Here is a 26,948-nt window from a genome sequence, read left to right on the forward strand (position 1 = left end):
CACATCCTATGTATTATATCATGTGTCTGTTATACACTGGTAAAGTGGTGAATGCCAATGGACTAAACAACCAAACAAATAAATATTAACATTAAAAAAAAACCATATAACTGAAAACAGATTTAACCTCGGCCCAACAATTGTCACTAAACTAAATTATTTATAGAAGAATTAAAAAAACAGAAAATGGAAGCGTTTACGTTGCAGAGCCGAGGAATCGAGGGATATGACGAAGGGAATATTTCCAGAGGGTGAATGTAGGATTGCTGTGGTTTTAAGTGGTTGAAAAACTAGGTTGATGGGTAAATGAGGTCAGTTTGGTGAGAGGACACACAAACAAAATAACATAAAGGCTCTGAAAACACTTTCACTTCTTCCAGTATACTGCAAACAGTTCTCACAATGTGGTCTCTTATACATTGGAGAAACTAATGAAGATTGGGTGATGTAACTGTGTTCAGTTTGCGACTTTAATTGTCCATCCTACTGCCACCAAACCTGCTATGCAGCTTCGCTTTTAAATACAGCACATTCGAGTCAAGCAGTGTGGAAACAGGCCCTTCAACCCAACTTTCCCACCCCCACCATCCATACTAGTCCCATTTACCTGCGTTTAGCCCATATCCCCCTAAACCTGTCCTATCCATGTCTAATTGCTTCTCAAAAGTTGTGATAATCCCTGCATCAACTACCTCTCTCAGCAGCTCGTTCCATACATCCACCACCCTTTGCGTGAAAAAGTTGCCCCTCATATTCCTATAAAATCTATTCCCCTTCACCTTATTCCTATGCCCTCTGGTTTACAATTCCTCTACTCTGGGCAAGAGACTGGGTGAATGCTTTACACAATTTGCTTCTTTGCACTAAAACCCAGTGTTCCAGAGTAACATCAACATACAAAAATTAAACTTGAACCAACTGATAAGTAATTCCACGGTGGCGATACTTATAGTATCCTGGTATTCACGACTCAAGTGGAATGGAATATCCAGATATGATGGGGAATTATTTAATCTGCCTAGGTTTAGTCCAACAAGGAGCTCTACACTACAGATTGATTCTGGTTCTGTGGCACCAGGATTGAGCTTTGCCATCAGACTGCAATTCCCAAAGATGCATTTTCACCCTTAGAACATTTTGCAGAATTTGGAAGTAAATTATGTCCAAACCAAGGCACTACTAGTATGTCTCTGTAATTTCTTCTGAGACACAATGAAAAATAATTGTTTTTTGCAATGTTTACAAACGTGTTGTGTGACTTTCATCCATTAGGGGGCAGAAACTGCAGGACAAAAACTGTATCTATAGCCCCCGTCCCAAATTTCTGATAGACCCTCCCAAAGTGCAAGGCTCTGTGGTTGAGCATAAATCCAAAACAAATGGCCATAACAAATGGACATTCAGATATTAGTCAAATAATTTTAGTTGGTGTAAATCTGTCCAACCTCAACTGATGAAGGCACAGCAATAAAAGATTGACAGGAATAAATAGGCGATTCATCACTATGATTAATTTTAGAATGGGCTAACCAATGAACCCCGTAAAATAACTTGTCTTAGTTTAAAATATTTCCAAGGCTACAATATGCTGATGGCAGCAAGGCATAGTTTGTTTGCTAGCAGCTGCTGATAGAGGCATTCACTAATGCCAGGACAGGTCCTTGCTGGTGGAGTCATTCACTGATCCCTGGATAGGTCTTTACTGATCAATTTAACTCACCAATCTCAGTACTGTCCAAGCTGGTGGTCTCAATTTATTGATCCCAGTACTACTACAGATTAACTAATTCACTGACCCTTCATTGTGACGATAAAATGATCAAAAACATTTTTTTTTGGCATTGGGTAATTCGAAGGCTTAGGGTTTCTTGTAATATAGAAAACTGTTCATAATTGGAATTAATTTCTTAAGAGAAAGCAGTACAGTATAATTGTAACCTTAAAGATCATTCCAATGATATTTGCCTGAATGTTTAGAGGTACACTTGCTGGTAAAGTTCTCCAATTAAATTTGGGTTTTAGTTCCAAGTCATTGCATACACTGGCAATCCCATGACCAAAGCTACCACGCTTCCACTTGATTCCTGCTGGAATGTTACTGGAATATCAACATGCTCCTACCTGAGACCAGGACGAGGCGTACCAGCTGGTCAGTGCGTTGCTGAAAGCGGTCTCGTTTGGTGGTTTTGGACACACTCGTACAACACAGGCTCTCTCCAGCTCTAGATTGGGTCTTGGCAAGTGATTACATCTTTTGTAAGCAAACTCTTTGTACTTTCCAGAAGTGTCTTTGTCTGCACACTTCAAGTGTCTCTTCTGAATCCCTTTACCGCAAGTTACAGAACACTAAAGAAGGAGAAAAAGTAACAGAAGTGTAATGAGATTTAAACTTCTGGACGGTGGTAATTTTTGAACTTCAGATTAAATCAGGCCAAGGAGGCAACTTCAGCAAGACTGGGCATAGAGAGCAGCTGCCATAAACATAAGACAGGAAATTAAAGCAAAGTGTGCAATCCTGCATGCTGGAGTGTCATCCCTTCAGTTTCTTTGCTTATTTCCAAATTAAACTCAAATTAAGACCACAAGTTTGGGACCAAACATGATATCAGGCTATATGATTTTCCATACTAATTTTCAAGCCCTAGTTAGAAACTTTATTGTTCACAGTCTCTGCTGATTTGGCTCGACAAAGGCTCTTGACTCAATCGACTGTCATTTTTCCTCTACAGACGCTGACTGACCTGCTCGATATCCCCAGCTGCCCTCCTGTCTTACTCCAGATTCCTGCACCTGCAGTCTCATGTGCCTTCCACTGATTTGTCGTTGCACATTGGACAAATGGTACTTTTTCCTTGCATTTGGTGTCCGTGTGAATAATAATGAACCGAGTTATAGAATAAGAAATAGAAGCTGGGCCAGGCCGTTTTGCCCCTCGTGCCTGCTCTACCATTCACCGGGACTGTGGTTGATTTTAAAACTCCACAACCCTCTGTGCTGGTGATATTTTACTGGATTGATTTTTGGATTCAGGAATGGTATGGTGGTGGCCAGTCGTAGATGATGATATCATGGTTGTGCAGTCTCATGTCTTGTTGGATCGAGTGTGGCTCACGAGTCCGATGTGCGAGCCACACACGCGGGTGCAGTAGGAGCACGAAGGCCGCTGTGGGAGGATTTAGGGTTGCAGTCTTCCTCCTGTCCCCGGCACTAATGAGTCGGCTTTGGCAATTGTCTTCTAGACTGCTGACCACCTTACATGTGGTTGTATGCCAGCCAGTCCTGTCACTGGCACGGGTTTCCAGTTCTTTTACGGCTAGGTCTGCGTGCCGGAGGTGGTCCTTGACAGTCTTTGAACCGTGTCTTTGGGCACCCTGTGACAGAACTTCGTACAGGAGTTGACAAGGCATGTGGGAATCATCCACCTGGATCACACGGCCTGTCCATCGAAGCTGGGCCTTTATAGATACATAGAAAATAGGTGCAGGAGTAGGCCATTCGGCCCTTCGAGCCTGCACCGCCATTCAATATGATCATGGCTAATCATCCAACTCAGTATCCTGTACCTGCCTTCTCTCCATAACCCCTGATCCCTTTAGCCACAAGGGCCACATCTAACTCCTTCTTAAATATAGCCAATGAACTAGCCTCAACTACCTTCTGTGGCAGAGAGTTCCAGAGATTCACCACTCTCTGTGTGAAAAATGTTTTTCTCATCTCGGTCCTAAAGGATTTCCCCTTTATCCTTAAACTGTGACCACTTGTCCTGGACTTCCCCAACATCGGGAACAATCTTCCTGCATCTAGCCTGTCCAACACCTTAAGAATTTTGTAAGTTTCTATAAGATCCCCCCTCAATCTTCTAAATTCTAGCGAGTACAAGCCGAGTCTATCCAGTCTTTCTTCATATGAAAGTCCTGACATCCCAGGAATTAGTCTGGTGAACCTTCTCTGTACTCCCTCTATGGCAAGAATGTCTTTCCTCAGATTTGGAGACCAAAACTGTACACAATAATCCAGGTGTGGTCTCACCAATACCCTGTACAACTGCAGTAGAACCTCCCTGCTCCGATATTCAAATCCTTTTGCTATGAATGCTCATCATTGTTTCGATGATTGTGAAGCCAGACCGGTCCAGCACTTCCACGTTGGTCACCCTGTCTTGCCAGCGAATGCCCTTGATGAACCGCGGAGTGCGCATGTGGAATTTCCCAAGCTGCCGGATGTGTTTCCTGCACAAGGTCCATGTTTCACATCCATACAGCAAGCTGGAGAGTACTACAGCTTTACGACAGTGGGATGAATAAATAATCTGATGGCAGAGGAGATATGGTTGATGGGGGTTGGGGTAGGGTGGAGTGATGCATAGGAGGTTTGGGATCTTGGGATATCGTGGACTGGCAGATTGAGGTTTGACAGCAGTGTGACTGGGGCAGGGAAAGGATGAAGATGAATTGTATAGTCATAGAGCACAGAAACAGGCCCTTTGCCCCAACTTAAACATGTTGACCAAGATGCCCATCTAAGCCGATCCCATTTGCCTGAATTTTACCCATATCCCTCTAAAGCTATCCTATCTATGTACCTGTCCAAAGTAATGAGTTGCAAACTTATATGGGTTATCTCAAGGAGATACTCGCTGAACTAGTGAGCCCATATGGTTCCAGTAATATCCATCTCGAGTGCTCCCAAGACAACGTGCTCCATGTTTACCCTCAATGCTCCAAAAGAGCATTGCACAGTAAATGATCCCCATCCCATGTACCTCTGATGAAAAATTGCAACAAGCTGGGTCTGGCGTCCTGAGGCCCCCGAGTGAAATCAACAAGGTGGTACAAAATAGTCACCGGATATTATATGTTTAAATATTATCACATAATGCTGAGAACAAAAGGTGCTCCAATCTATACAAACAATCGTTGTTAGTTATCTATTACTAGACTAAGTGGGACCCGTTGGGTCCAAGTCACACGGGAGGCCTGGTCCCCCGACGCAACCCATTCCCCAACACAATATGGGGGAGGGGGGGTGTGTTGGGGGGGGTGGGGTGGGGGAGAGGGGGAAGAGCCATGGGGGAGAGGGGGGGACCATGGGGGGGGGGGGGGGGGGGGGGAGGGAAGAGGAGCCAGCGAGGTGGACCAGAGGGGTACTGGCTGGAATTGGAGGTGCGATGGGGACTCACAGCGGGCACTGGTCGTTCTCCTCCGCCGGGATCAGAGTCTCCGCTTTCCGTTTGGCGACATCTCCGACACTGGGCTGGGATGGGTCTCCGACTCTGGGCTGGGTCTCCGACTCTGGGCTGGGCTGGGTCTCCGACTCTGGGCTGGGCTGGGTCGGGTCTCCGGGGCTGAGCTGCTTGGGGCTGGGTCACTTAGAAAATTGTGTCCAGTTGGAAAGCTCCACCGGCCATCCTCAGCTCCAGTAAAGAAGCGATGGCGCAGGAAGGGGTGGACCGTCCCCGGGAGCGACAGGAGAAAAGACCAATCTACGCGGCCCGACTGGCAGGAGAAGAGATCGATCTGCGCACGAGCGTTTTTTAAGATTTTTAAACCTCACTAAATTTTACAACATTCAACCGATCGGAACGAAACCTGGTCCACTCGCAGCATAGGAGAACGGTGAGTGAACTGGTGAAAAATCGTAGTGCTATCGCAAACCATTTTTGCACAAATAGAAAGACCGCCAAACCGGAAGATAACAAGATCAGAGTTTTAGTTATGTATAGATAGATGTTCTATTACTGGTTGATCCATGAGTTAATGTATTCTTTTCAGGGTGGTTACTGTACCTCAGTCCATGTAGATATAAACCATTGCATTTTGCGATGCTTATGACAACGCTTCAGCAGGCAGGTTTCCTGGCTCTTGGGTTTCGGCTGTGCTTTGCAGGAACTGCCGTGTAGAATCTGTGTACCCGCAGTAGAATATGTGCTCTTGCAAACAACACTCCTCTTCCTCCACCCTTTCCCACATGTCCGGGAACACTGGAGAGATGGAAAACAGTTAAATAATTGGCTTGTTAGCTTAGAAATCAGAATTTACACAAGTTTCCTTATGTCCATGATGATAAAGAAAGTCTTGGGACAGTCTTGAGGCACACATTGCGAGTGTAATTCAGCAAGCTAATGCTGGAGGAAGCATTCCATGATAGTTTGAAGACACTCTACAGAATTTGGAGAGAATGCAAAAAAAAAAAAAACTACTGGAAAAAAACAGTCTGTGGAATTCCCTGCCTCAGAGGGCGGTGGAGGCAGGTTCTCGGGATGCTTTCAAGAGAGAGCTCGATAGGGCTCTTAAAAATAGCAGAGGCAGGGGATATGGGGAGAAGGCAGGAGCGGGGTACTGATTGGGGATGATCAGCCATGATCACATTGAATGGTGGTGCTAGCTCGAAGGGCCAAATGGCCTACTCCTGCACCTATTGTCTATTGCAGGAACTCAGCAGGACAGGCAGCATTTGTGGAACAATTAAGATAGTTAACGTTTCAGGTGGGGACCTTTCATAAAGCAGAATCCCAAACCGAAACATTGTCTGTCCATTTCCTTCTGCAGATACTACCTTACCCGCTGAGTTCCCCCAGCAGTTTTTCTTTTGTGGCTCTGAATTTAGAGGATGTTTCAGCAGCAAGTTCTGAAGCAGCCCAGTTGAGTCTCTATATTTCAGCAGGATGTCACTTTAAGTAGAACGAGCAGTACAAAATTAACACAATGTTAGTGTTAACTTGTGGTACTGAGACTGTTTCATCACTTGAATTGGTGCTACCTTTGAGCTCCAAATTACATCAATTAGGGAAAAAGGCCTGCCCATGACACCAGAAAAATGTCTGCTGCATGACCATGAATGGTGCAGTGAAGTGCTAAACCTCATTTTGCAATAAGCTGGACATGATCATTCAAAAACAGTACCCATCAATCCATTTCCTTTTCAATTGTTTTCAATCTCACTGCTGCCCGCAAATATTCCGGGCCTCTTTTCTTTTCCATCTCAATTAACTGGAAAACTGGGAACAGCATTTGTTTTGGGGGCTGGAGGGAAATCTGCTACTTTGTCTTCCAAGAAAGAGGGAAGCGAGTTACTATTAGGTGATCGGCGAGTCATACAGTTCGGTAACAGGCCCTTCGGCCCAACTTGCCCACGCCAACCAACGTGCTCTATCCACACTAGTCCCACCTGCTTGTGTTTGGCCCATATCCTTCAAAAACCTATCCTATCCACGTACCTGTCCAAATGTTTTTAAAATGTTGTGATGTTATGTGCCTTAACTACCTCCTCTGGCAGCTCGTTCCATACACCCACCACCCTTTATGTAAAATAAAAATGCCCCTCAGGTGATGACATCTCTCTCCTCCCCCCCTCACCTCAAACCCAATTCCTCTGCTTCTTGATTCCCCTACTCTGGGCAAATGATTGGGTATGCATGTATTCTATCTATTTCACTCATGATCATATACACCTCTATAAGATCATCCCTCACCCTCCTGCGCTCCAAGGAATAATGTCCTAGCCTGCTCACCGGGTCTCCCCCAATCGTGGCCTTACTAATGTGCTGTAGAATTGTAGCGTGACCTACCAACTTCTATACTCAACACTATGACTGATAAGGCCAATGTGCCGAAAGCCTTCTTGACCACCCTATCTACCTATGACACCACATTCAAGGAACTATATACCTACACTCCAAGATCTCTCACCTTCCACAAAGTCCTGCCATTCACTGTGTAGGTGAACGTTGAGGTACTCTTCTAGTCATAGGCCTCCAGTCCGAAAAACAACCTTCCACCATCACCCTCTGATTCCTTCCATCAAGCCAATTTTCTATCCAGTTAGCTACAGTATCTCTCCTTGGATCCCATATGATCTAACCTTCCAGAGCAGCCTACCATGTGGAACTTTGTCGAATGCCTTGCTGAAATCCATACATACAATGTCTACAGCTCTGCCATCATCAAACTTTTTGGTCACATTTTCAAATAACTCAATCAGATTCAAGAGACACAACCTCCCATGCACAAAACTGTGCTGACCCTAACCCTAAACATCCATTGGCCGCTAAATGCATCTATATCCTATCCCTCGGAATACGCTAGCAACTTTCCGACCACAGATGTTAGACTCACTAGCCTATAGTTCCCAGGCTTTTCCCCTTCCTAAATAAGGGCACAACATTTATCCAGGATGATTATCCAGGGGGTATACTTCATGGATTAGTGTGTGAGGTTGTGGTGAGAGGTGGCATTTGATGATGCCTTTAGACACAATACTATGACTGGGAAACAATTCCCAGGATTGCCCTAGACTGTGATCTTTTCCAACAGACCCCTATTATGTATCTGGAAGACCTCACTATGACATCCAAAGCCTCCTCCACTTCTGTCCAGAACCTCGAGTATGGCTGTTTTTTCACCACATTATGGCTTGCATTGTCGGATCCTTCAAACATGTTGTAAAGTGTTAATCAGTTCTGTCCTGCTTGAAACTTGGCCCAGGGACAATGTACCACAACCAGCAACAATGACTGGTTATCATGGACATGCTGTTGAAACTCTAATATGCAGGTTTTGTGAGCAACCTGTACCTGGTTACGATAGCACAGTTAAAGTGTGTACTGTAGTAATAGCAGCCATCTTACAGCACCATTCAATTTACCTCTGTTGTTGTGGGTATACAAGAACTAGGCCAACATTTAATTTAATCAGGAACTCTATCGGATCAGAATAAAGTAATAGTACAATGAGTAATTTAATTGGTTTTCGTTTCTAAACTATTTGAAATGATCTATATGAAGAAAACTGGTTTGTGTAATGACAGGTATTTACAAAGCAATTACAGAGAAGTGAAGCCTGGATCAAATTGCAGGAGTTAAGGAAACATATCTTGAGATGTCTATTCCTTAGCTTTCATCTTATCAACGGTAACTTTTACATTAATGTTGGGAGATTAAACCTTGTAGTTAGCCTGAAGAGCATTGGACAAATTTCTGTTTTTCATTCTAAAACTTGTATTTGAAGTTAATGCTTTACAAGATTGGTGCAACCAACTGAATTATGATCAATCCAATGAATGTGTGGAAAATATAGTGTAGAGAACTTTGAATGCAATGTATAGTTCAAATAACAATATCTAGAAGCATTGTAATCTACACATATCCCTCGGATTGTTATTGCATATTTTCTATCTATTGCTGAATTTATAATGAAATGTTAAAAATCCTCTAATTGGTTATGTTCATCATCAGAACCGGGAACATTGGATCTATTAATACCTTTACATTAGTGTTGGTCACGCTATCAGTTGTTCTTTATAAAGACCAGAATAATGGTTAGTTATTTCAGTAAAGGCTTTGACGTGTACCTCAGACCAGGCTCCTACACTCCATGCTGGTGGACAGTTGTGGACGTTACACACTTGCTTTTGCATCGGCATCGGAAATGGGCATAACATCTGGTGCACATCTTCAAGCTTATTGTAAGCAACTCTTCGAGTGCAGCGGACCTGCCTGTGCTGCTCCCCTCTGCCACACGTTTGGCTGCATTCTCCCCAATCGCCAACAGCCCAGCTGTGGAAACATCAAAGCAGTTCACGAGCAGAGGATTAAAACTGACTTATCAGAAACCTGGAATGCAAGGTCACGTCTGTTCTTATCAGTACCTTATCCCACACTAATGCTGTTTTTGATCGAATGAAACACATTAGGCAGAATTAACTTAGTTATATCAAATCTGTGTGGCTCACTTTACTTTAGAATCAACTTGCCTTTGTCCCACTCAGTCAGAGGTACATCAGATAATCAGAGGTTTACTGAACTTTGAAGTTTTAATCAACATTTATGTTCAGCTCTCCTGTTAAAAAGATTAAACCACGCTGATTTATTTAAGTAAAAAGCCTGGTAAATTGCTCAGAGATAGCAAATGGGTAAAAAAATAGCTTGCTTCCTAGCAACCTGAAAGGTAAAGTTAACTGGAAGTGAATCATTTTTGACACTGTTACAGTTTTGTGGGAACATTGATGTCGCCTCAAGAGCAAGTGATTATTATTTATGAGCAATCTCACCGAATTGGGATTTAAAAGCAATATTTTATTATCATTTAATACTAGATATTTGATGGAAACCAGGTGACTGCATGGTGAAAAACTCAGGTATTTTGCTTTGCAGATTTCCCATTGTAACTGTAGGGTTCTACACCTAAGGGCCTGTCCCTCTTCAGCGACTTTTTAGGCGAATGCAGGAGAATCTGCGCTCCCCTCATGATCGCCACATGTTCGCCGGTGGTCTCTTGTGAGTCTCCTTCAAGGCCGTTAGGAGTTCCTGCATTTAGTGAACTAGTCGCCGCCTCAGTATGGTTGCCGCAAATTGTTCACCATTTTGAAAACATTTCTGTGACCAAAACATTGGTCGCCGTGGAGAAAATCGATAATCCTGTAGTCGTAGGTGCAGTTGTAGTGGGGTCGCCATGTAGTTATGGGTAATCGAGGTAGTTGTAGGTAGTTTTAGTTGATCGCCTTTGCTGACCGGGCATTTTCATTGGCTCATTGGAGAAAAAAAAATGTAAGCACAAGTTTTCAGAACCAAGGATAACCGACCGGTAATGTTAAATGCCCGCCAAACTTCACAGCTGTGTATCTCTGACTTATTAAATGTTGTCTGGCTTCTTAAAAGTGTCTCCACCCCTTCTCCCCTCCCTTCGCCCCCCCCCCCCCCCTCTTTTAAAGGACTTACCGTACACTGTGCTAGCCATCTTAACCTTTCTGTCCATCGCGGTGTGTGTCCGTATCACCTTGGCTTTGCACCGTGTGAATTTCAGACAGCGCTCCCCCGCTTTCCCGGGCCCCCGCCTTTGCTGTGGGTGTGTGTGTGTGTGTGTGTGTGTGTGTGTGTGTGTGTGTGTGTGTGTGTGTGTGTGTGTGTGTGTGTGTGAACGCGTGTGTGTTTGCGTGTGTGTGTTTTTTTTCAGGCGACTGCCGGGAACGTGACAGTCGCCGGCAGGTCCACTGTAAAATCGCCTAAGTGGGACAGGCCCTTTAGCCTCATCTATTTATTCAAACCATGGCTCTGATTATGGTTCAAAAGAACTCTGACTGCATTTTAATTGGGATCTTTAGGGTAGACAGTCAGAATCTTTTTTTCCTCCAGGATGGAAATATCAAATACTAGAGGACATAGTTTTAAGGTGAGAGGGACAACGTTTACAGAGGATGTACAAGAAATGTTATGTTTTTAGAGAGTGGTGGGTGCCTGCCATGGGTGGTAGTGGAGGCAGGTACAATTGTGGCATTTTAAGTGACTTTTAATTAGGTGCATGGATAAGCAGGGAATGGAGGGATATGTATCACGGGCAGGCAGAGATCAGATTTAGCATTAGGTTCAACGTAGACATTGTGGGCTGAAGGGCCAGTTTTTGTGGTTTACTGTTCTGTTTTAAAGCAAACCAAAGTTGATCTGCAGACATAAACGACTGAAGGTGTAACTGCAAAATATTTCTGCATGGGGCTGAGTTCCTGTCCACAGGTTTTCACAAGTCTTGGTCACTATGGCACCTTATTCTTCTCCACAGAACTTTGTCAAACTGCTCCTCCCACCCTGCCCGCCAACCAGCATCTTGCCAGCACATGGGACAAAAACTGCCTGATCTTTCTCCATCATTGACTTCTGTGCAGCCTGTAATGCTTGTACAAACCGGGAGATGGACTGGCAAGGATACGGGAGGAATTAAAATATTTCGGGTCTGACACATAGTCCGTGAGTCAAGGGGCTGTCCCACTTGGGTGACCTAATTGGCGAGTTTAGAAGAGTTTAAAAAAAAATGACATGTTGAAGACCTCCTTCGGCCTCCTTCAACTATGTTGAAGACTATCTTCGACTAGCTACGCCTAACTTCGGGAAGATTGGTCGTCTTCACTAGTGGAGAGTGAAGACGACCTCCTTCGCCTCCGTTTGACTATGATGAAGACTATCTATGACTTCCTTCGACTACCCTCGATTACCTACGACTAACATGCCGACCTACTACGACTAAACCTATGAGTAAAAAAAGTATCGATTTTTTCCATGGCGACCTTTTTTTACTCGCGGGCATTATTTTAACATATTGAGATAAACGCTTCGAGTACGCAGAGACCACTCTTGAGCATGAAGGAGAGTTATGAAGACCTCCTACGACCTTGTGTCGACCATGCTGCGAGTATGAGTTGAGAGCAAACTCGCCAGAACTCGTGGATTAGGTCGCCTAAGTGGGACAGGCCCTTGAGTTTTGCGTTTTGCCTTATATGGTCCCGACCTGTCCAATATCCTTTTGGGGTTAAAAAACACTTGTATGTTAATATTTTGTTGTTAATAGGTAGAACCATTCAAAACTAATGGCTCAGTTCAGTTCAGGCTTTAATAACTTTCAAATAGTGTGGTGGAATTTAATTAAATAGTGTCACAGCATGAAGAGCCATTGGTTTCTCTCGGTAAAGTCTATTTTAACTGCTTTTGCAAAATTCTATTGCAATCATCAATTTATTATATTGCATAGTTAGCAGACTGTTGACCGTGAATGAATTATGAGATTATGAGTGTATCGGTACGCATTTGAATGCTGCAATTATTTTCCATATGCTAAACTGTGGTTTATAGTGCTTCCATTAAGGTATGTCACAGGGAGAATTTATATTATCAGATAAAGCAGAAACCTAGAGTTCCTGACACACATGGTGGATGGTTAATAGGATAGGAGACATGACTGTTCTCATGAAAAGCACCCTTGTTTACTTAATTTGGAAAGCATCTTAAACAGTGGCAATTGATTCAGCATTGGACTATTATTGACACAATAATATCTTGCTGGTAAATCACAAATGGTTAATGGCCCTGTCCCATGGTACGAGTTCATTCCAAAAGCTCTCCCGAGTTTAAAAAAAATCAAACATGAGAATGAACGTAGCGGGTACGTCTCTTAGCGGCTCGTAATGCTAACGGCAGGTACTCGGGAAGACTCGCTAACGGCAGGTAAGCTCGGGAAGACTCGTGAAGATTTTTCAACATGTTGGAAAATGTCCACTAGAGCCCCGAGTACCGACGAGCAGCCATTACCGTAAATCTCTGAGTTCGAATCAGGGCAAACTCGGGAGAGCTCTTGGAATGAACTCGTGCCGTGGGACAGGGCCATAAAGTCCACAAACAGGTTCTGATGGTGAGCTTGACATCCTGTGGGCTACTATGTTCTAATCAAGGGCAGGACTGGCCAAGGAACAGTTGGAAACATAGAAAATAGGTGCAGGAGTAGGCCATTCGGCTCTTCGAGCCTGCACCGCCATTCGATATGATCATGGCTGATCATCCAACTCAGTATCCTGTACCTGCCTTCTCTCCATACCCCCTGATCCCTTTAGCCACAAGGGCCACATCTAACTCCCTCTTAAATATAGCCAATGAACTGGCCTCAACTACCTTCTGTGGCAGAGAAGTCCAGAGATTCACCACTCTCTGTGTGAAAAATGTTTTCCTCATCTCGGTCCTAAAAGATTTCCCCCTTATCCTTAAACTGTGACCCCTTGTTCTGGACTTCCCCAACATCGGGAACAATCTTCCTGCATCTAGCCTGTCCAACCCCTTAAGAATTTTGTAAGAATTTTCTATAAGATGCCCCCTCAATCTTCTAAATTCTAGCGAGTACAAGCCGAGTCTATCCAGTCTTTCTTCATATGAAAGTCCTGACATCCCAGCAATCAGTCTGGTGAACCTTCTCTGTACTCCCTCTATGGCAAGAATGTCCTTCCTCAGATTAGGAGACCAAAACTGTACGCAATACTCCAGGTGTGGTCTCACCAGGACCCTGTACAACTGCAGTAGAACCTCCCTGCTCCTATACTCAAATCCTTTTGCTATGAATGCTAACATACCATTCGCCTTCTTCACTGCCTGCTGCACCTGCATGCCTACTTTTAATGACTGGTGTACCATGACACCCAGGTCTCTTTACATCTCCCCCTTTCCTAATCGGCCACCATTCAGATAATAGTCTACTTTACTGTTTTTGCCACCAAAGTGGATAACCTCACATTTATCCACATTATACTGCATCTGCCATGCATTTGCCCACTCACCCAGCCTATCCAAGTCACCTTGCAGCCTCCTAGCATCCTCCTCACAGCTAACACTGCCCCCCAGCTTCGTGTGATCCGCAAACTTGGAGATGTTGCATTCAATTCCCTCGTCCAAATCATTAATATATATCGTAAATAGCTGGGGTCCCAGCACTGAGCCTTGCGGTACCCCACTAGTCACACTGCCTGCCATTCTGAAAAGGACCCGTTTACTCCTACTCTTTGCTTCCTGTCTGCCAGCCAGTTCTCTATCCACATCAATACTGAAACCCCAATACCATGTGCTTTAAGTTTGTATACTAATCTCTTATGTGGAACCTTGTCGAAAGCCTTCTGAAAGTCCAGATATAACACATCCACTGGTTCTCCCTTATCCACTCTACTAGTTACATCCTCGAAAAATTCTATAAGATTCGTCAGACATGATTTACCTTTCATAAATCCATGCTAACTTTGTCCAATGATTTCACCACTTTCCAAACGTGCTGCTATCCCATCTTTAATAACTGATTCTAGCAGTTTCCCCACTACCGACGTTAGACTAACTGGTCTGTAATTCCCCGTTTTCTCTTTCCCTCCCTTTTTAAAAAGTGGGGTTACATTAGCTACCCTCCAATCCTCAGGAACTACTCCAGAATCTAAAGAGTTTTGAAAAATTATCACTAATGCATCCACTATTTCTGGGGCTACTTCCTTAAGTACTCTGGGATGCAGCCTATCTGGCCCTGGGGATTTATCGGCCTTTAATCCATTCAATTTACCTAACACACCACTTCCCGGCTAACCTGGATTTCAATCAGTTCCTCCATCTCATTTGATCCCCGGTCCCCTGCTATTTCCGGCAGATTATTTATGTCTTCCTTAGTGAAGACAGAACCAAAGTACTTATTCAATTGGTCTGCCATGTCCTTGTTCCCCATGATCAATTCACCTGTTTCTGAGGAATGCTGTCTCTCATTATTCAGTGTTCAGACTGGGCTGCACCAAAGTGGGTGTCGGAGGAGCAAGGAATGAGAAGGCTGGCAGTCAGGGACTGATCCAGACCTGGGAGTTGAAGGGAAGATATGGTGGTTGCGGGTGGGGTTAGCTGGTCAAAGATTGAGGGTTTGTTGGGTCCTGAGGTTGGGGCAGTGGTGTCTGGCTGGCTGGAGGACAGATTTTGATGTAGTGAAAAGAAAAATGGGAATTCATTGCGGAGTCAGACCATCAGGTCTTGATTGTTCAGCTGTTAAAACTGCTGGAGAGCAGGGTCAGAGTTTTATTAAGAATTTTGAAGGGGAGAGGGTGAAGCCCAAGCCCTTATGGGGAGCATCAGCCTGGAATCATGAGTGCTTGAAGAATAGGAGGCAAGCAATAAGAGCTCTGAAGCTGCTCACGGCGTGGAATTGTGTTGTTAAAATCTGCGTGCTCTAGAAGTGACCAACAATGTTCGATCCTCAGAACACCATGCACTAATCTCTTGTACATTTCCATGTCAAAAATAAATGATTTTCCTTAACATGACACTGTAAAAAATTATGTTGTATGAGCAAGCTCCTTAAGGTATCAAAATTAAGTGAAATGTGACGATGAGGCAGGATGATTATCAGTCAGCTATCCCAAGGAGTGAGCTTTTACACCATCCCGCCTGCAGGGTAACCTTCCATCTACCAAGGGCACACAATGCTAACATCATGAATTTTTAAATAGATAGAATTATCAAAATGTACTGACAGAAACAGGCCCTTCAACCCACTCCATCTGAGCCTATGCATCCTATCTGTACTAACTCATTTGCCTGCATTAAGCCTGTATCCTACTACATTTTCTTTCAAAATACTTATTCAAACAGCTATTAAATGTTGTAATGGTATTGGCTTCTACCACCTCCTTTAGCAACTCATTCCAGATATTTAGCACCCTGTGTGTGAAAATCTTAACCTTCAAATCTTGTTAAAATATTTTCCGCTCCTCTCAAAACCATATCCTCTAGATCCAGTCTCCCCTTCTCTGGGAAAATTGATTCTGATCATCAATCCTATCTATGTCCCTCAATTTTATAAACTTCCATGAAGTCACCCCTCACCCTCCTTCATTCCAGTGAGAGTAAACCCAACTTATTAAATCTCTCAGATAGACACAAAAAGCTGGAGTAACTCAGCAGGATAGGTAGCATCTCTGGAGAGAAGGAATGGGTGACGTTTCGGGTCGAGACCCTTCTTCAGTCTGTAGCAGGGCCTTGACCCGAAACGTCATCCATTCCTTCTCTCCAGAGATGCTGCCTGTCATGCTGAGTTACTTCAGCTTTTTGTGTCTGTCTTCGGTTTAAATCAGCATCTGCAGTTTCATCCCACATTATTCAATCTCTCTTTACAACTACAGTTCATTGTTCCAGGCAACATCCTGGTGGAGACACAAGGAACAGCAGATGCTGGAATCCTGAGCAAAACACAAAGTGCTGGAGGATCTCAGCAGGTCAGGCATCAATCTAATGAAGGGTCTCAACCAGAAGTGTTGTCTGTCCATTCCCTCCCCAAATGCTGCCTGACCCATTGAGCTCCTCCATTCATTGTGTTTTGTTCAACATGCTGGTGAAAATCTTCTGCATTCTCTCTTTAGTAACCACTTCCTTCCTGTGGTGTGGTGATCAGATCTGTACATAATACTTTGTGCTGTATAACCAATATTTTGTATAACTGCAATATGACATTGCAACTCTTATATTCAATGTTTCAGATTATCAAAGTAGGCATTTCAATTACCTTTATCATTCCATCATCTATCTGTGTTGCCACGTTCAAATAGATATGGACTTGCTAAATCCCTATGTTCAGCAAAAATCCAAACCTTACTCTATATGTCCTGCCATTATTTGACTTCCAAAATACATTACCTTATACTTATGTGGATTAAATTCCATCTGCCACCACTCTGCACAACTGTCCAGTTGATCTATGCCTGCCTGTTTCCTTAGACAACCTGCTTCCCTGTCTATGACTCCACCTACGTAATAATCATACCCCCTACATGCTCATCCAAGTTATTCATACAATACAAAGTTCCCAGCACTGATCCTTGTGGACAAGATTAATTACTCAAAATTGTTGCATGTAATTACTTCAAGGTTGAAAAGTTAATGAAAAGGTTGAAAAGTTAATGAAAAAGCACTCACTGATTGACTGATCACAAATTATTGTTCTCATTTTGTTATTCCCTTTCAAAACAGGAGCTTTCTTTTAACGAATTGTCTTCTAAATCTACGCTCTTGTCAGAATAATGCAACAAATTTAATAAACCACTTCAGTCACACTTTCAAGAGCGCTGGGACAGTTTTGTAATACAAATTACTGGACTTGTCTCAGATTCCCAATGGACATTGGTGAGTTACTGCCATCATCTGTGCCCAGTCACCCATCTAGTGCTAGTGCAGCACGCTAGTCGATGACAGCTGGCTGGCTCACAGCTCGGGAGAGTATGAAAGCAAGGAACTCAGACTGTAACTCAAACCACCACTGAGACAAACAGAAAAGCATCTGTCAGCACTTGTACATGTTGCCTTCACAGTTATTTAGTGGACCCATTCTCTCAAATTATAAATAGTGTTTATTAACTCGACAACATATGTCATTACCTTGACACAAACCCTCTCAGTATTTCCTACTCGGCCACAGACAGTAGTAAACATTACCTTTAATACTAAATTAAATTAAAGATTCATATCTTGGGGAAACAAGTATTCCTTTTTGCTGATTTAAGATAGGGGATTTGTCTCATAGCCAAAGATCACAGACTGCATATATGAACGGTCAGAGATATCAGTTACAGAAAATGGTATTTACTGGACGGCTTAAGAAATGTTTAAATGCCAGTGTGCATCACTAATAAGGCAAACCATGGGAATGATGTCACCTCCTATAAAGAAGCTCTCTGCTTGACTAAATCATTTTTGCATCAACAATTTTTGCAAGCACTGCAGTTCTACTGACTGGCGTGTCTGCTCCATTCTCGTGTGAGAATGCACAAATGTCTGCATAAATCTTCTAAAGAATACTCCTATTGTACATTTCCTGCAAAAATATCAACCATAATAACAAAGGCATTGTATAAAACATTACAAACACTGTATTAGTATTCCAATGATTGATCACTTCCCCTACTTTGGCAGCATTCTTTCCTCAAAAGCTGACAGCGACTCTAAGGTCAACCATCGCCTGAGTTGTGCCAGCGGAGCCTACCCAGGCTCAGGAAAAGAGTCTTTGAAGACCGAGACCTAAGGGCTCAAACAAAACTTCTGGTCTACAGAGCCGTTGTCCTCTCCACCCTGTTGTATGGAGCCGAGTCATGGACCATCTACAGCAGGCACCTGAGAGCACTGGAACAATATCATCAAAGATCCTTACGAAAGATTCTGAGGATCAGCTGGGAGGACAAATGGACCAACATCAGCGTTTTGGAGGAAGCCAACATGACCAGCATCACCACCACAATAATGCAGCACCAACTTCGATGGACTGGCCATGTCATCCGCATGTCCAACACGTCTCCCTAAACAAATCCTGTACTCTCAATGGAAGGAAGGTCGGCAAAACCCCCGGCGGACCAAAGAAACGCTTCAAGGACAACATCAAGAACAGTCTGAAGAAATTCCACATCACATCGAGCAACTGGGAGCACATTGCACTGGACAGGCACTCCTGGAGCAAATCTGTGCAGGAAGGAGCTGCACGTCACAAAATGGAACTACGCCATGTCGCAGAGACATAGCGACAGCATTGTAAGGAGAGAGAGAGAAAGGGCTCAATGACTACCAACCACCGCCAGTATCCACTGCCCACATTGTGCCAAGGTGTGTGGATCACAGATCGACCTCAATAAACATCTGCAGACCCACAAGTAGACAACCCTATGGAGAGGAGAGGAGAGGACAGTCATACTCGTTTCGAGTGACCGCCGATGATGATTCCAATGATGATCCAATAAACCATTTCAGTATGAAAAGCATCGGTCATCCTATTCTGTAATCCATTATTTAAATTGCCAGAAGTAGTCCCACCCACAAAATTAATTAACCACAGGCATAACTTTTTCGTTAGCATTGCATCCATCATGATGAGCAAGTTAAAACTTTGTTCTTGCTCTGGATTATCAACATTTGTTTCTGGATGGAGACAGGATAAAAAGTTATTTGTGGGTTGGAGTATTCTTGTTAATTTGAAGCAAAGTATCTCGGTGATGGCTGTCACAACAAAATGCATGAAGCTTTGGTTTTGCACAAGGCAGGGGGTCTGCCATTGATTAAGCACAATGGTCTAGATTTTCACATCATGACAAAAGTGAGGTTCAGCTGACTCCTGCCAAACACTGGACTGTACCAGTGACTTCGGCAGCGAATCAATGAAGGAAAACTCCAGGAAACTCCACTTCCAATATATTTAAAAAAAAAATGCTGCTGGCACAGGAAAAACATTCTCAGAAACCTTAGACAGTATCACAGCTGGCTGGCCAGCGCAAAATCTGGTAAAACAACAATTCTCAAGATGCAGCAAGTTCTCAAGTAATGCAGTTTTTTTAGTGTGCTAGTTACTGAAATGTATCTAAAATCTTCATTTGAGTTCACTCAAAGTAGATCACTCCTGCAAAATTAAAATAAGACTTACATACACAGAGGTCAGTCTGTATTTCTGTTAATTTCAATGGTATGCAGCATATTTTAATGATATTATTTACAAAGCACACAGATGCATTCAAGACCTGCAAACTCATACTTAAGGGCCACTTGTACTGTAACAGGAAGGTACCTTGCACCTTGGTACTTGTACCTCGCAGGTCTTACATGAGGATTACCTCAAAAAAGTCTACCTTGGCTTTAGTCACAAAAAGCCTGATCTTACCTAGTCCACTGTGCCAGAGTCCAAGTCATTTATTATCAAGCGGGTAGCTCCTTTTATTCTAAATTATACCTTCAATGTTGTTTACTCCCACAATCACTCGTTGCTATCTTTAGAACTCACGAGTCAGCCTGACTATTCTCCCACGCATTCCAATTATTTATTAACTCACCAGCCCTTGATGATGCCTCCTGCTGCCTATTACTTCCTTCCACCAATGTTTCTCCACAGTATTGACAGGGCTGCCAACTCTCACGCTTTTGAGCATGAAAATCACGCATTTGGACAAATCCTCACGCTCTCACGCTGATCACAAATTTCTCACGCTCTGTCATGAGAAATTCTGTGATCAACGAAAATTTCAAAACTCATATAAACTGCATGGCCCGCGGGTGTTGGTGAGCCGGGGGTGAGGGAGGGATGGAAGCAGAACCAGCGGCGGGGACAGATGCGGGGAGCCGGGGCTGGCGAGTGCTTGCGGGATGGCTAGTGTTTGCCGGGCTGGCGAGTCGCATGCTGCAGCTCCGGCCATGGAGCAGCCTCAGGGCAAGTCGGAGGCGTTGCGCCGCTGCCGTGAGAGTCTCTGTGCCGAAGGGACAGAGACTCTCAAAGGGAGGAGGAGAGAGAGAGGGGAAGGAGACAGTGATACAGGGGAGAGAGAGAGGGAGAGAGAGAGAGAGGAGAGAGGGGGGGGGGGGAGTGAGGTGGGAGAGGGGGAAGAGAGAGAGGGGGTGAGAGGGAGAGGGGGGAGAGGGGCAGTGAGAGGAGGGAGAGGGGGAGTGAGGTGGGAGAGGGGGAGTGAGGTGGGAGAGGGGGAAGAGAGAGAGGGGTGAGAGAGAGGGGGTGGAGAGGGAGGAGAGAGGGAGGGGGAAGAGAGAGGGGTGGTAAAAGAGGAGAGAGGGGAAAGAGAGAGGAGGGCAAAGATAAAGAGGAGATAGAGAGAGGAGAAAGAGAGAGGGGAGAGAGGGCAGAGAGAGCAAGAGGGGGGAGAGAGGAGGAGAGAGAGAGGTGAGAGAAAGAGAGGAGGAGACAGAGAGGGGAAAGAGTGTGGAGAGAGAGCGAAGGGGTGGTGATGGGGAAATAGAGAGGGAGGGAGAAAGAGAGAGGGGGGAGGGGTGAAGGGTGGAGAGAGAGGGTGAGAGGGGAGGGAAGAGGGGGAGAGGGGCGAAGGGTGGAGAGAGAGAGGGGGAGAGGGGAGGGGGAGAGAGGGGAGGGGAGGGGGAGAGAGGGGAGGGGGAGAGAGGGGAGGGGGAGAGAGGGGAGGGGAGAGAGTTAGGGGAAAGAGGGGGGGAGAGAGAGGAGGAGGGGAGGGGGAGAGAGAGAGAGGAGGGAGAGGGAGAGTGGGAGAGAGGGGGAGAGAGAAGAGAGAGAGGAGGGTGAGGGGGAGGAGAGAGAGGGGGAGAGAGCAGGGGTGAGAGGAGAGAGCGGGAGAGAGAGAGGTGGGAGGGACAGAGAGAGGAGAGAGAAAGAGGGGGGGGAGAGAGAGGGGATAGAGAGGCAGGGCTGCTAACTCGCATGCATTGAGCGTGAGAATCACGCATTTCGCCAAATTCTCACGCTGATTACAAATTTCTCACGCTCTGTCGTGAGAAATCCTGTGATCAACGAAAATGTCAAAACTCATTTCAACTGCATGGGCCACGGGTGTTGGAAGCTGAAGCAGTGGCGGGGACAGATGCGGATGGGGAGCGGAGCTGGCAAGTGTTTGCCGGGCTGGCGACTCGCTCACTGCAGCTCCGGCCATGGAGCCGCCTCAGTGCAAGAGTCCCGGGCCGTTGGAGGCGTCGGAAGCGTTGCGCCGCTGCCATGAGAATCTCTGTGCCAAATTCGCCCAGGTGACCGGCATGGATAAGGCTGCGGCTCGGTGCATCCTGGAGGACAACCAGTGGTTGCTGGAAGTAAGTACCAAGCAGTTGGTAGATACGGTGGAAGATAGTAGACTTCAAATAGGAGTCATTGGAGAAGGCATCCTGCTTGCCTGCTAGATTTTCACTTACTGTAACTGCAAGAAAAATGTTCCCGATGTTGGGAGAGTTCAGGACCAGGGGTCACATTTTAAGAATAAAGGGTAGGCCAGTTTGGACTGAGATGAGGACAAACTTTCTTCACGCAGAGAGTTATGAATCTGTGGAATTCTCTGCCACAGAAGGCAGTGCAGGCCAATTCACTGAATGTTTTCAAGAGAGAGTTACATTTAGTTCTTGGGGCTAATGAAATCAAGGGATATGGGGAAAAACCAGGAAAGAGGTACTATTTTTAGATGAACATCCTGGATCATGTTGAATGGCAGTGCTGGCTCGAAGGGCCGAATGGCCTAGTCCTGCACCTATTTTCTATGTTTCTATGCTTGAGTATATGGCAATATAACTCGAAGACTTGATTTAGAAGTATTCATGCATGGTGGAGGTATAATGTAGTCATAGAGTGATACAGTGTGAAAACAGGCCCTTAGGCGCAACTTGCCCACACCCGCCAACATGTCCCAGCTACGCTATCTGCTTTTGGTCCATATCCCTCCAAACCTGTCCTATCCATGTATCAGTCTAACTGTTTCTTAAATGTTGGGATGGTCCCTGCCTCAACTAACTCCTCTAGCAGCTTGTTCCATACACCCACCACCCTATGTGAGGAAAAAGTTACTCCTTAAAAAGTTTCCTCTTAAAAATACTTCATACAAAAAATTGAAATCATACTTCTACAATGCACTAAAACATAATTTTAATACATCAAATTTCAAAAAGTCCCTACCCTGGGAGGGGGGGAACACCCCCCTTCCACACCTTCTCTCCCCACTCGGTTGCTCCACTCCCTCGCCGAGTGCCCCCAAGGACAGTGATCAGTGATCGCTCAGCCTCCCCACTTTCAAAAACGCTCCGCGGCCCCTGGTTCAGACGGAGAACAATGCCAGATATGAGCGGGGAACTGAGGCCAGTTGTCCGTGATGTCTGGATCGCAATGCTCAGCGCTTCATGTTTCGGAGTTGGTTAATGTTATTGATTTGTAATTAGTCTGATTTGTAATTAGTTGACAAAACTTAATTTATTAATCCGGAATATCGAGGGGGTTGGGATAAGTGTAATATTAAAATGACATGCAAGGTGTCAGGCTGTCTGTCACAACATACAGCCCCGATAACCCATTATTTCCTTCAGTTAAATATTGGGAAGGTAGCACTATTGTCATTTGTCACTCAACTATTATGTTTGTTTACCTCACTGACTGTTTCTAACCACCCCCCCCAAATTCCTTTGACAGGTTGAATAGAAATGTCTCGTTGTTTTATTAATTGAACACGTAGATAAACATCCTCAAGGAGCGTAATCAGATGGAAACTGATTCAGATGCGATATTTAAGATCTTGTTCAAAGAAGGGGCATATTTTAAAGGAGTGACAGAGATACTTGCACGGGGAATGTGTGAGGAGATTATTATTTGTCTTTAGTTTTAGCTTGAACCAGGACATCTGAAGATTCAAAGTTTAATATAGTAATTTTGCTGATACTGACCCCAAACAACCACATAATGAATATCATCCATTCCGGAAGTTTTACTTTTATGATGCCATTTCAACTTTGCTTGGATTTCAATCACTTCAATGTAAAAGTAATTGGGAATGGGGAGCATTGGAACAAAAATTTGCCCTTGGTACATATTAACTGTAATATAATAATGTATGCATGTTGGTAGGTGCAATCAAAACAAAGATCTTTTTTTATCATTGTTGTGTTATGAATATCATAGAAAATATTATGTACTCTCAAGATCACATTTAGTAGAATAATATTGCTTAAATATATAGTTACTGGACTTTGCATCTCAGAAAAGTCCCAGCTGAGAGGAAGACAGCAAAATACTGAAAGTATTGGGGGTGAAAAGTTTGTTAGGAAAATGAAAGAAATGGTACAGGATACTTATACAGCTGAGTGAGTATAATTTTATGGATAAATTGTGTTCAACCAATTGATGATTTATTTGACAAAGTAACTAGCATGTTAGATAACAAGGAAGCCAATGGATGTAGCAAATTTTGTTATACATAATTTGGCCTGTGAAGTGTCACATAAAAGATTACCACATTAGATAAGCACCTGTGGACTTGAACGTAATAGGTTAAGTCCAGAGGGTCAGATATGGGGCTACGCTCCCTTGGGCTTGGTCTCTCGCAATTTCTCACTCTCAACTCTCACCTAATGTTGGCAGCCCTGGTAATGATCTTTTCCTATTGTGCTCCTGATTCAGTCTTCCTCCCCCGCCACTTACAGTTTGAGGGTTACCTGATTTCCTCCATTGGATCTATATTGATGAATCTAATAGAAGAGAGGCCTTGCTTTGCACAAAAGGTACATCTTTGCAACATCTCCTGTTGTGCAGAAATCCTAAGGAAAGGGGTACACTGAATTTTGGATGACAGAAAGCCTGGGATCCCTGCATATTGCCACTTTAATATCTTTCCTGGATCTGAAGAATTCATACCCCAGCAGCTCGCTAAATATCATCTGATGGAAACTTTGACCAGTTGCTTGCAATGACTGAAGGCAAAACCTGGATATTGCAAGACTATTGGTTTAAGTTTGGGTAAAGGCAAATTGTGGAAAGTGAAAAGGGTCAGGGAGAGGTTTAATGAGTTTGTTTTCAAGCAAGATTATAGCCAAGAGATAAGGAAGTTTATGGGTCCCGGATGATAAGGGATAGGGGTGTGCAGCAATATGGTTGGTAAAATTGGAGATGAGATTGGTGGGGTGGGATGGAATGGGTTGTGAATGATATTACTGAGTTAGACCTAAGAATAGAGAGGCCAGGTGACTGTATGGTTGCTTGGTTAGTACGTTGTGCGATGAGGCAGCAATTCAGAGGAGTGGGGCTGGGTAATCTGAATGAGCAAAGTAAATATGGGCCTCATGCCAATGACTGAATCCAGCTACATATCGAGTGTGCACAATTGTCGTAAAGAGAACAAGTACAAAAATGTGAAAATGAACACCTCCAGATTCGGGGACAGTTTCTTCCCTGCTATTATCAGGCAACTGAACCATCCTACCACAACTATTGAGCAGTCCTGCTCAGGCTTTACTGGTTTTATCTTGCACTAAACGTTATTCCCTTATTACACTGCAAATAGCTCTATTGTAATTATGCATTGTCTTTCCGCTGACTGGTTAGCACGCAACAAAAGCTTTTTACTGTACCTTGGTACACGTGACAATAAACCAAACTAAAACTTAGATTACTGTACACAGAGTAACATCATTCTCTGTGCAAATGACATGGAAATAATATCAAGTGCACAAGTGAATCTTGAAAACAAGTACGATGAAATCTCTGATTAGCACAACTCCACTCAGAAGTGATCGAGATTGCATCGCGATGTGAGGCATCTGAATTCCTAGCCCTTAGGTTTTAATGATGATGGCTTCTATTAATTTCAACCTGTGCTCTCTTGTTCCACTTTCAGTGTTAATTTGAAAAGTTGGTTCAGATTTATATTTCTGGTATCATTCATTTTAAGATCACCTTTTCAAACAACAAAAATCAGGAATTAATTTACACTGTAAGTTGAATATCTGGAATTCAGGTTCTGGCAAATAAACATCCAAGCAATGAGGTTGAAGCAGCCTAAGCCATATGTGCCAGTTAAATTCCACAGCCACTGGCATGGTTATGAGGAAATTGAGCTGTACAGAGTACGATCCATGGTACTTTCAGCTTGTGTACACTGGGGAGAGAACGAGACTGTGAGACAATGGAGGATGAACAAACTTGAGCAACGCGAGTCGGTTCTCAAAGGCAAAGAATGCCCGTGCAGCAGGATTAATATCTGAGGAATAATGGTGGAGGAAAACAGTGGGCGATAGTAAGCAGGCAAGGCTAGCACAAGCCAAGGAGAGAAAGACATAGAAATAGAAAGTTTGGGTGGGAGAGCAGTTAGACTTGGCACTCAGTGCTCGAATGTAGCAATGGGTATTAGATAGTAATAACAGGAGGCAGCTCTTGGGAAAGAAAAACAGGAGTCTGGACAGCAGTAGAGGCCATGCTTTATCAACTCCTAGAATGCTGCTCTAGTGCCACACATTTTAACTATTCACATTAGTGGGAGATTACCCAGCCCCACTCCTCTGATTGCTCATTCTTCTTTTGAAGGCTACAATACAGGTTTATAGCCACATAATGAATTAACCTTGCCCCACGTAGAGCTGCATACTAGTCACCCGTATATATGAAACAACGAGTAACAAACTCTAACAACAGGAATAAGCACAAGGTGCTAATGGTGATGGGAAATGTGGTGCCTTCCAGAATTCAGGGAATGTTGGACTGAACTCTTGGCTGAATTGCTACTACTGGTTCTGCACATTGCTTTCTCACTGTTAGAGCAATCTGCAATAAGTTCCAGGAGGTAGAAGGTCATGGTCTGATTTAGGTTTCTCCTTCATAATTCAAACCATCTGTTACAGTGCTTTCTGAATCAAATTTCTTCACAATTTCTACTTTTGAGGATCAACATTATCTACTTTTGGGAATCAAGAAAGATGAATAATGATTCACAGCCTTTATATTAATAGACTTGAAGGCACTTCCTAATTTAACCACAACTTACATCTATCAGCATTGCTCCTCATAAATGGGTATTAAGAGGGATAAAGGGAAATTAGAACCCAGGAATAAAACTCATGAGGCCAAATTACTGAATGGGTTGAATGATACAGGTGCAAATTAGTTCTCGTGAACTCGGTTTTATTAGTTGTTTCAAATGAATTCCATTTTATTTCCAATCAGGGGAAGTTAAACTTGACAGGTCTTTGTAAAAAACTGTAAAACTAAGGGTCATATTTCCACACAGGAACTTTATCAACAGCTGCATCACAGCAAACTGCTCCCCAGTGCACAAGAGCACCTGTCAGGCTGCTCACCCAGTGCCAAACTCAATCAGATCATAACTGGTACCAACGAGAGCCATCACTTTAAATTCCACACATGTACAAGTCTGATCAGTAGCACTGG

General features: G+C 44.0%; 1 protein-coding gene across 3 annotated transcripts in view; it reads right to left on the reverse strand.

Moving 5' to 3' along the window:
- The window catches only part of adamts16 (ADAM metallopeptidase with thrombospondin type 1 motif 16), a 201,896-nt gene that overhangs the window by 4,450 nt on the left and 170,498 nt on the right, over positions 1–26,948 (reverse strand). For all 3 annotated transcript variants that reach the window (XM_033048173.1, XM_033048183.1, XM_033048191.1), the window contains 3 exons: positions 9,349–9,553; positions 5,786–5,980; positions 2,122–2,346 (listed from right to left, as the gene is read on the reverse strand). In XM_033048173.1, coding sequence (XP_032904064.1) covers positions 2,122–2,346; positions 5,786–5,980; positions 9,349–9,553 — 625 coding nt within the window. The remainder of the gene's footprint in view (positions 1–2,121; positions 2,347–5,785; positions 5,981–9,348; positions 9,554–26,948) is intronic.

This window comes from Amblyraja radiata, chromosome 2, assembly GCF_010909765.2.
Source record: "Amblyraja radiata isolate CabotCenter1 chromosome 2, sAmbRad1.1.pri, whole genome shotgun sequence".
Lineage (NCBI taxonomy): Eukaryota > Metazoa > Chordata > Chondrichthyes > Rajiformes > Rajidae > Amblyraja > Amblyraja radiata.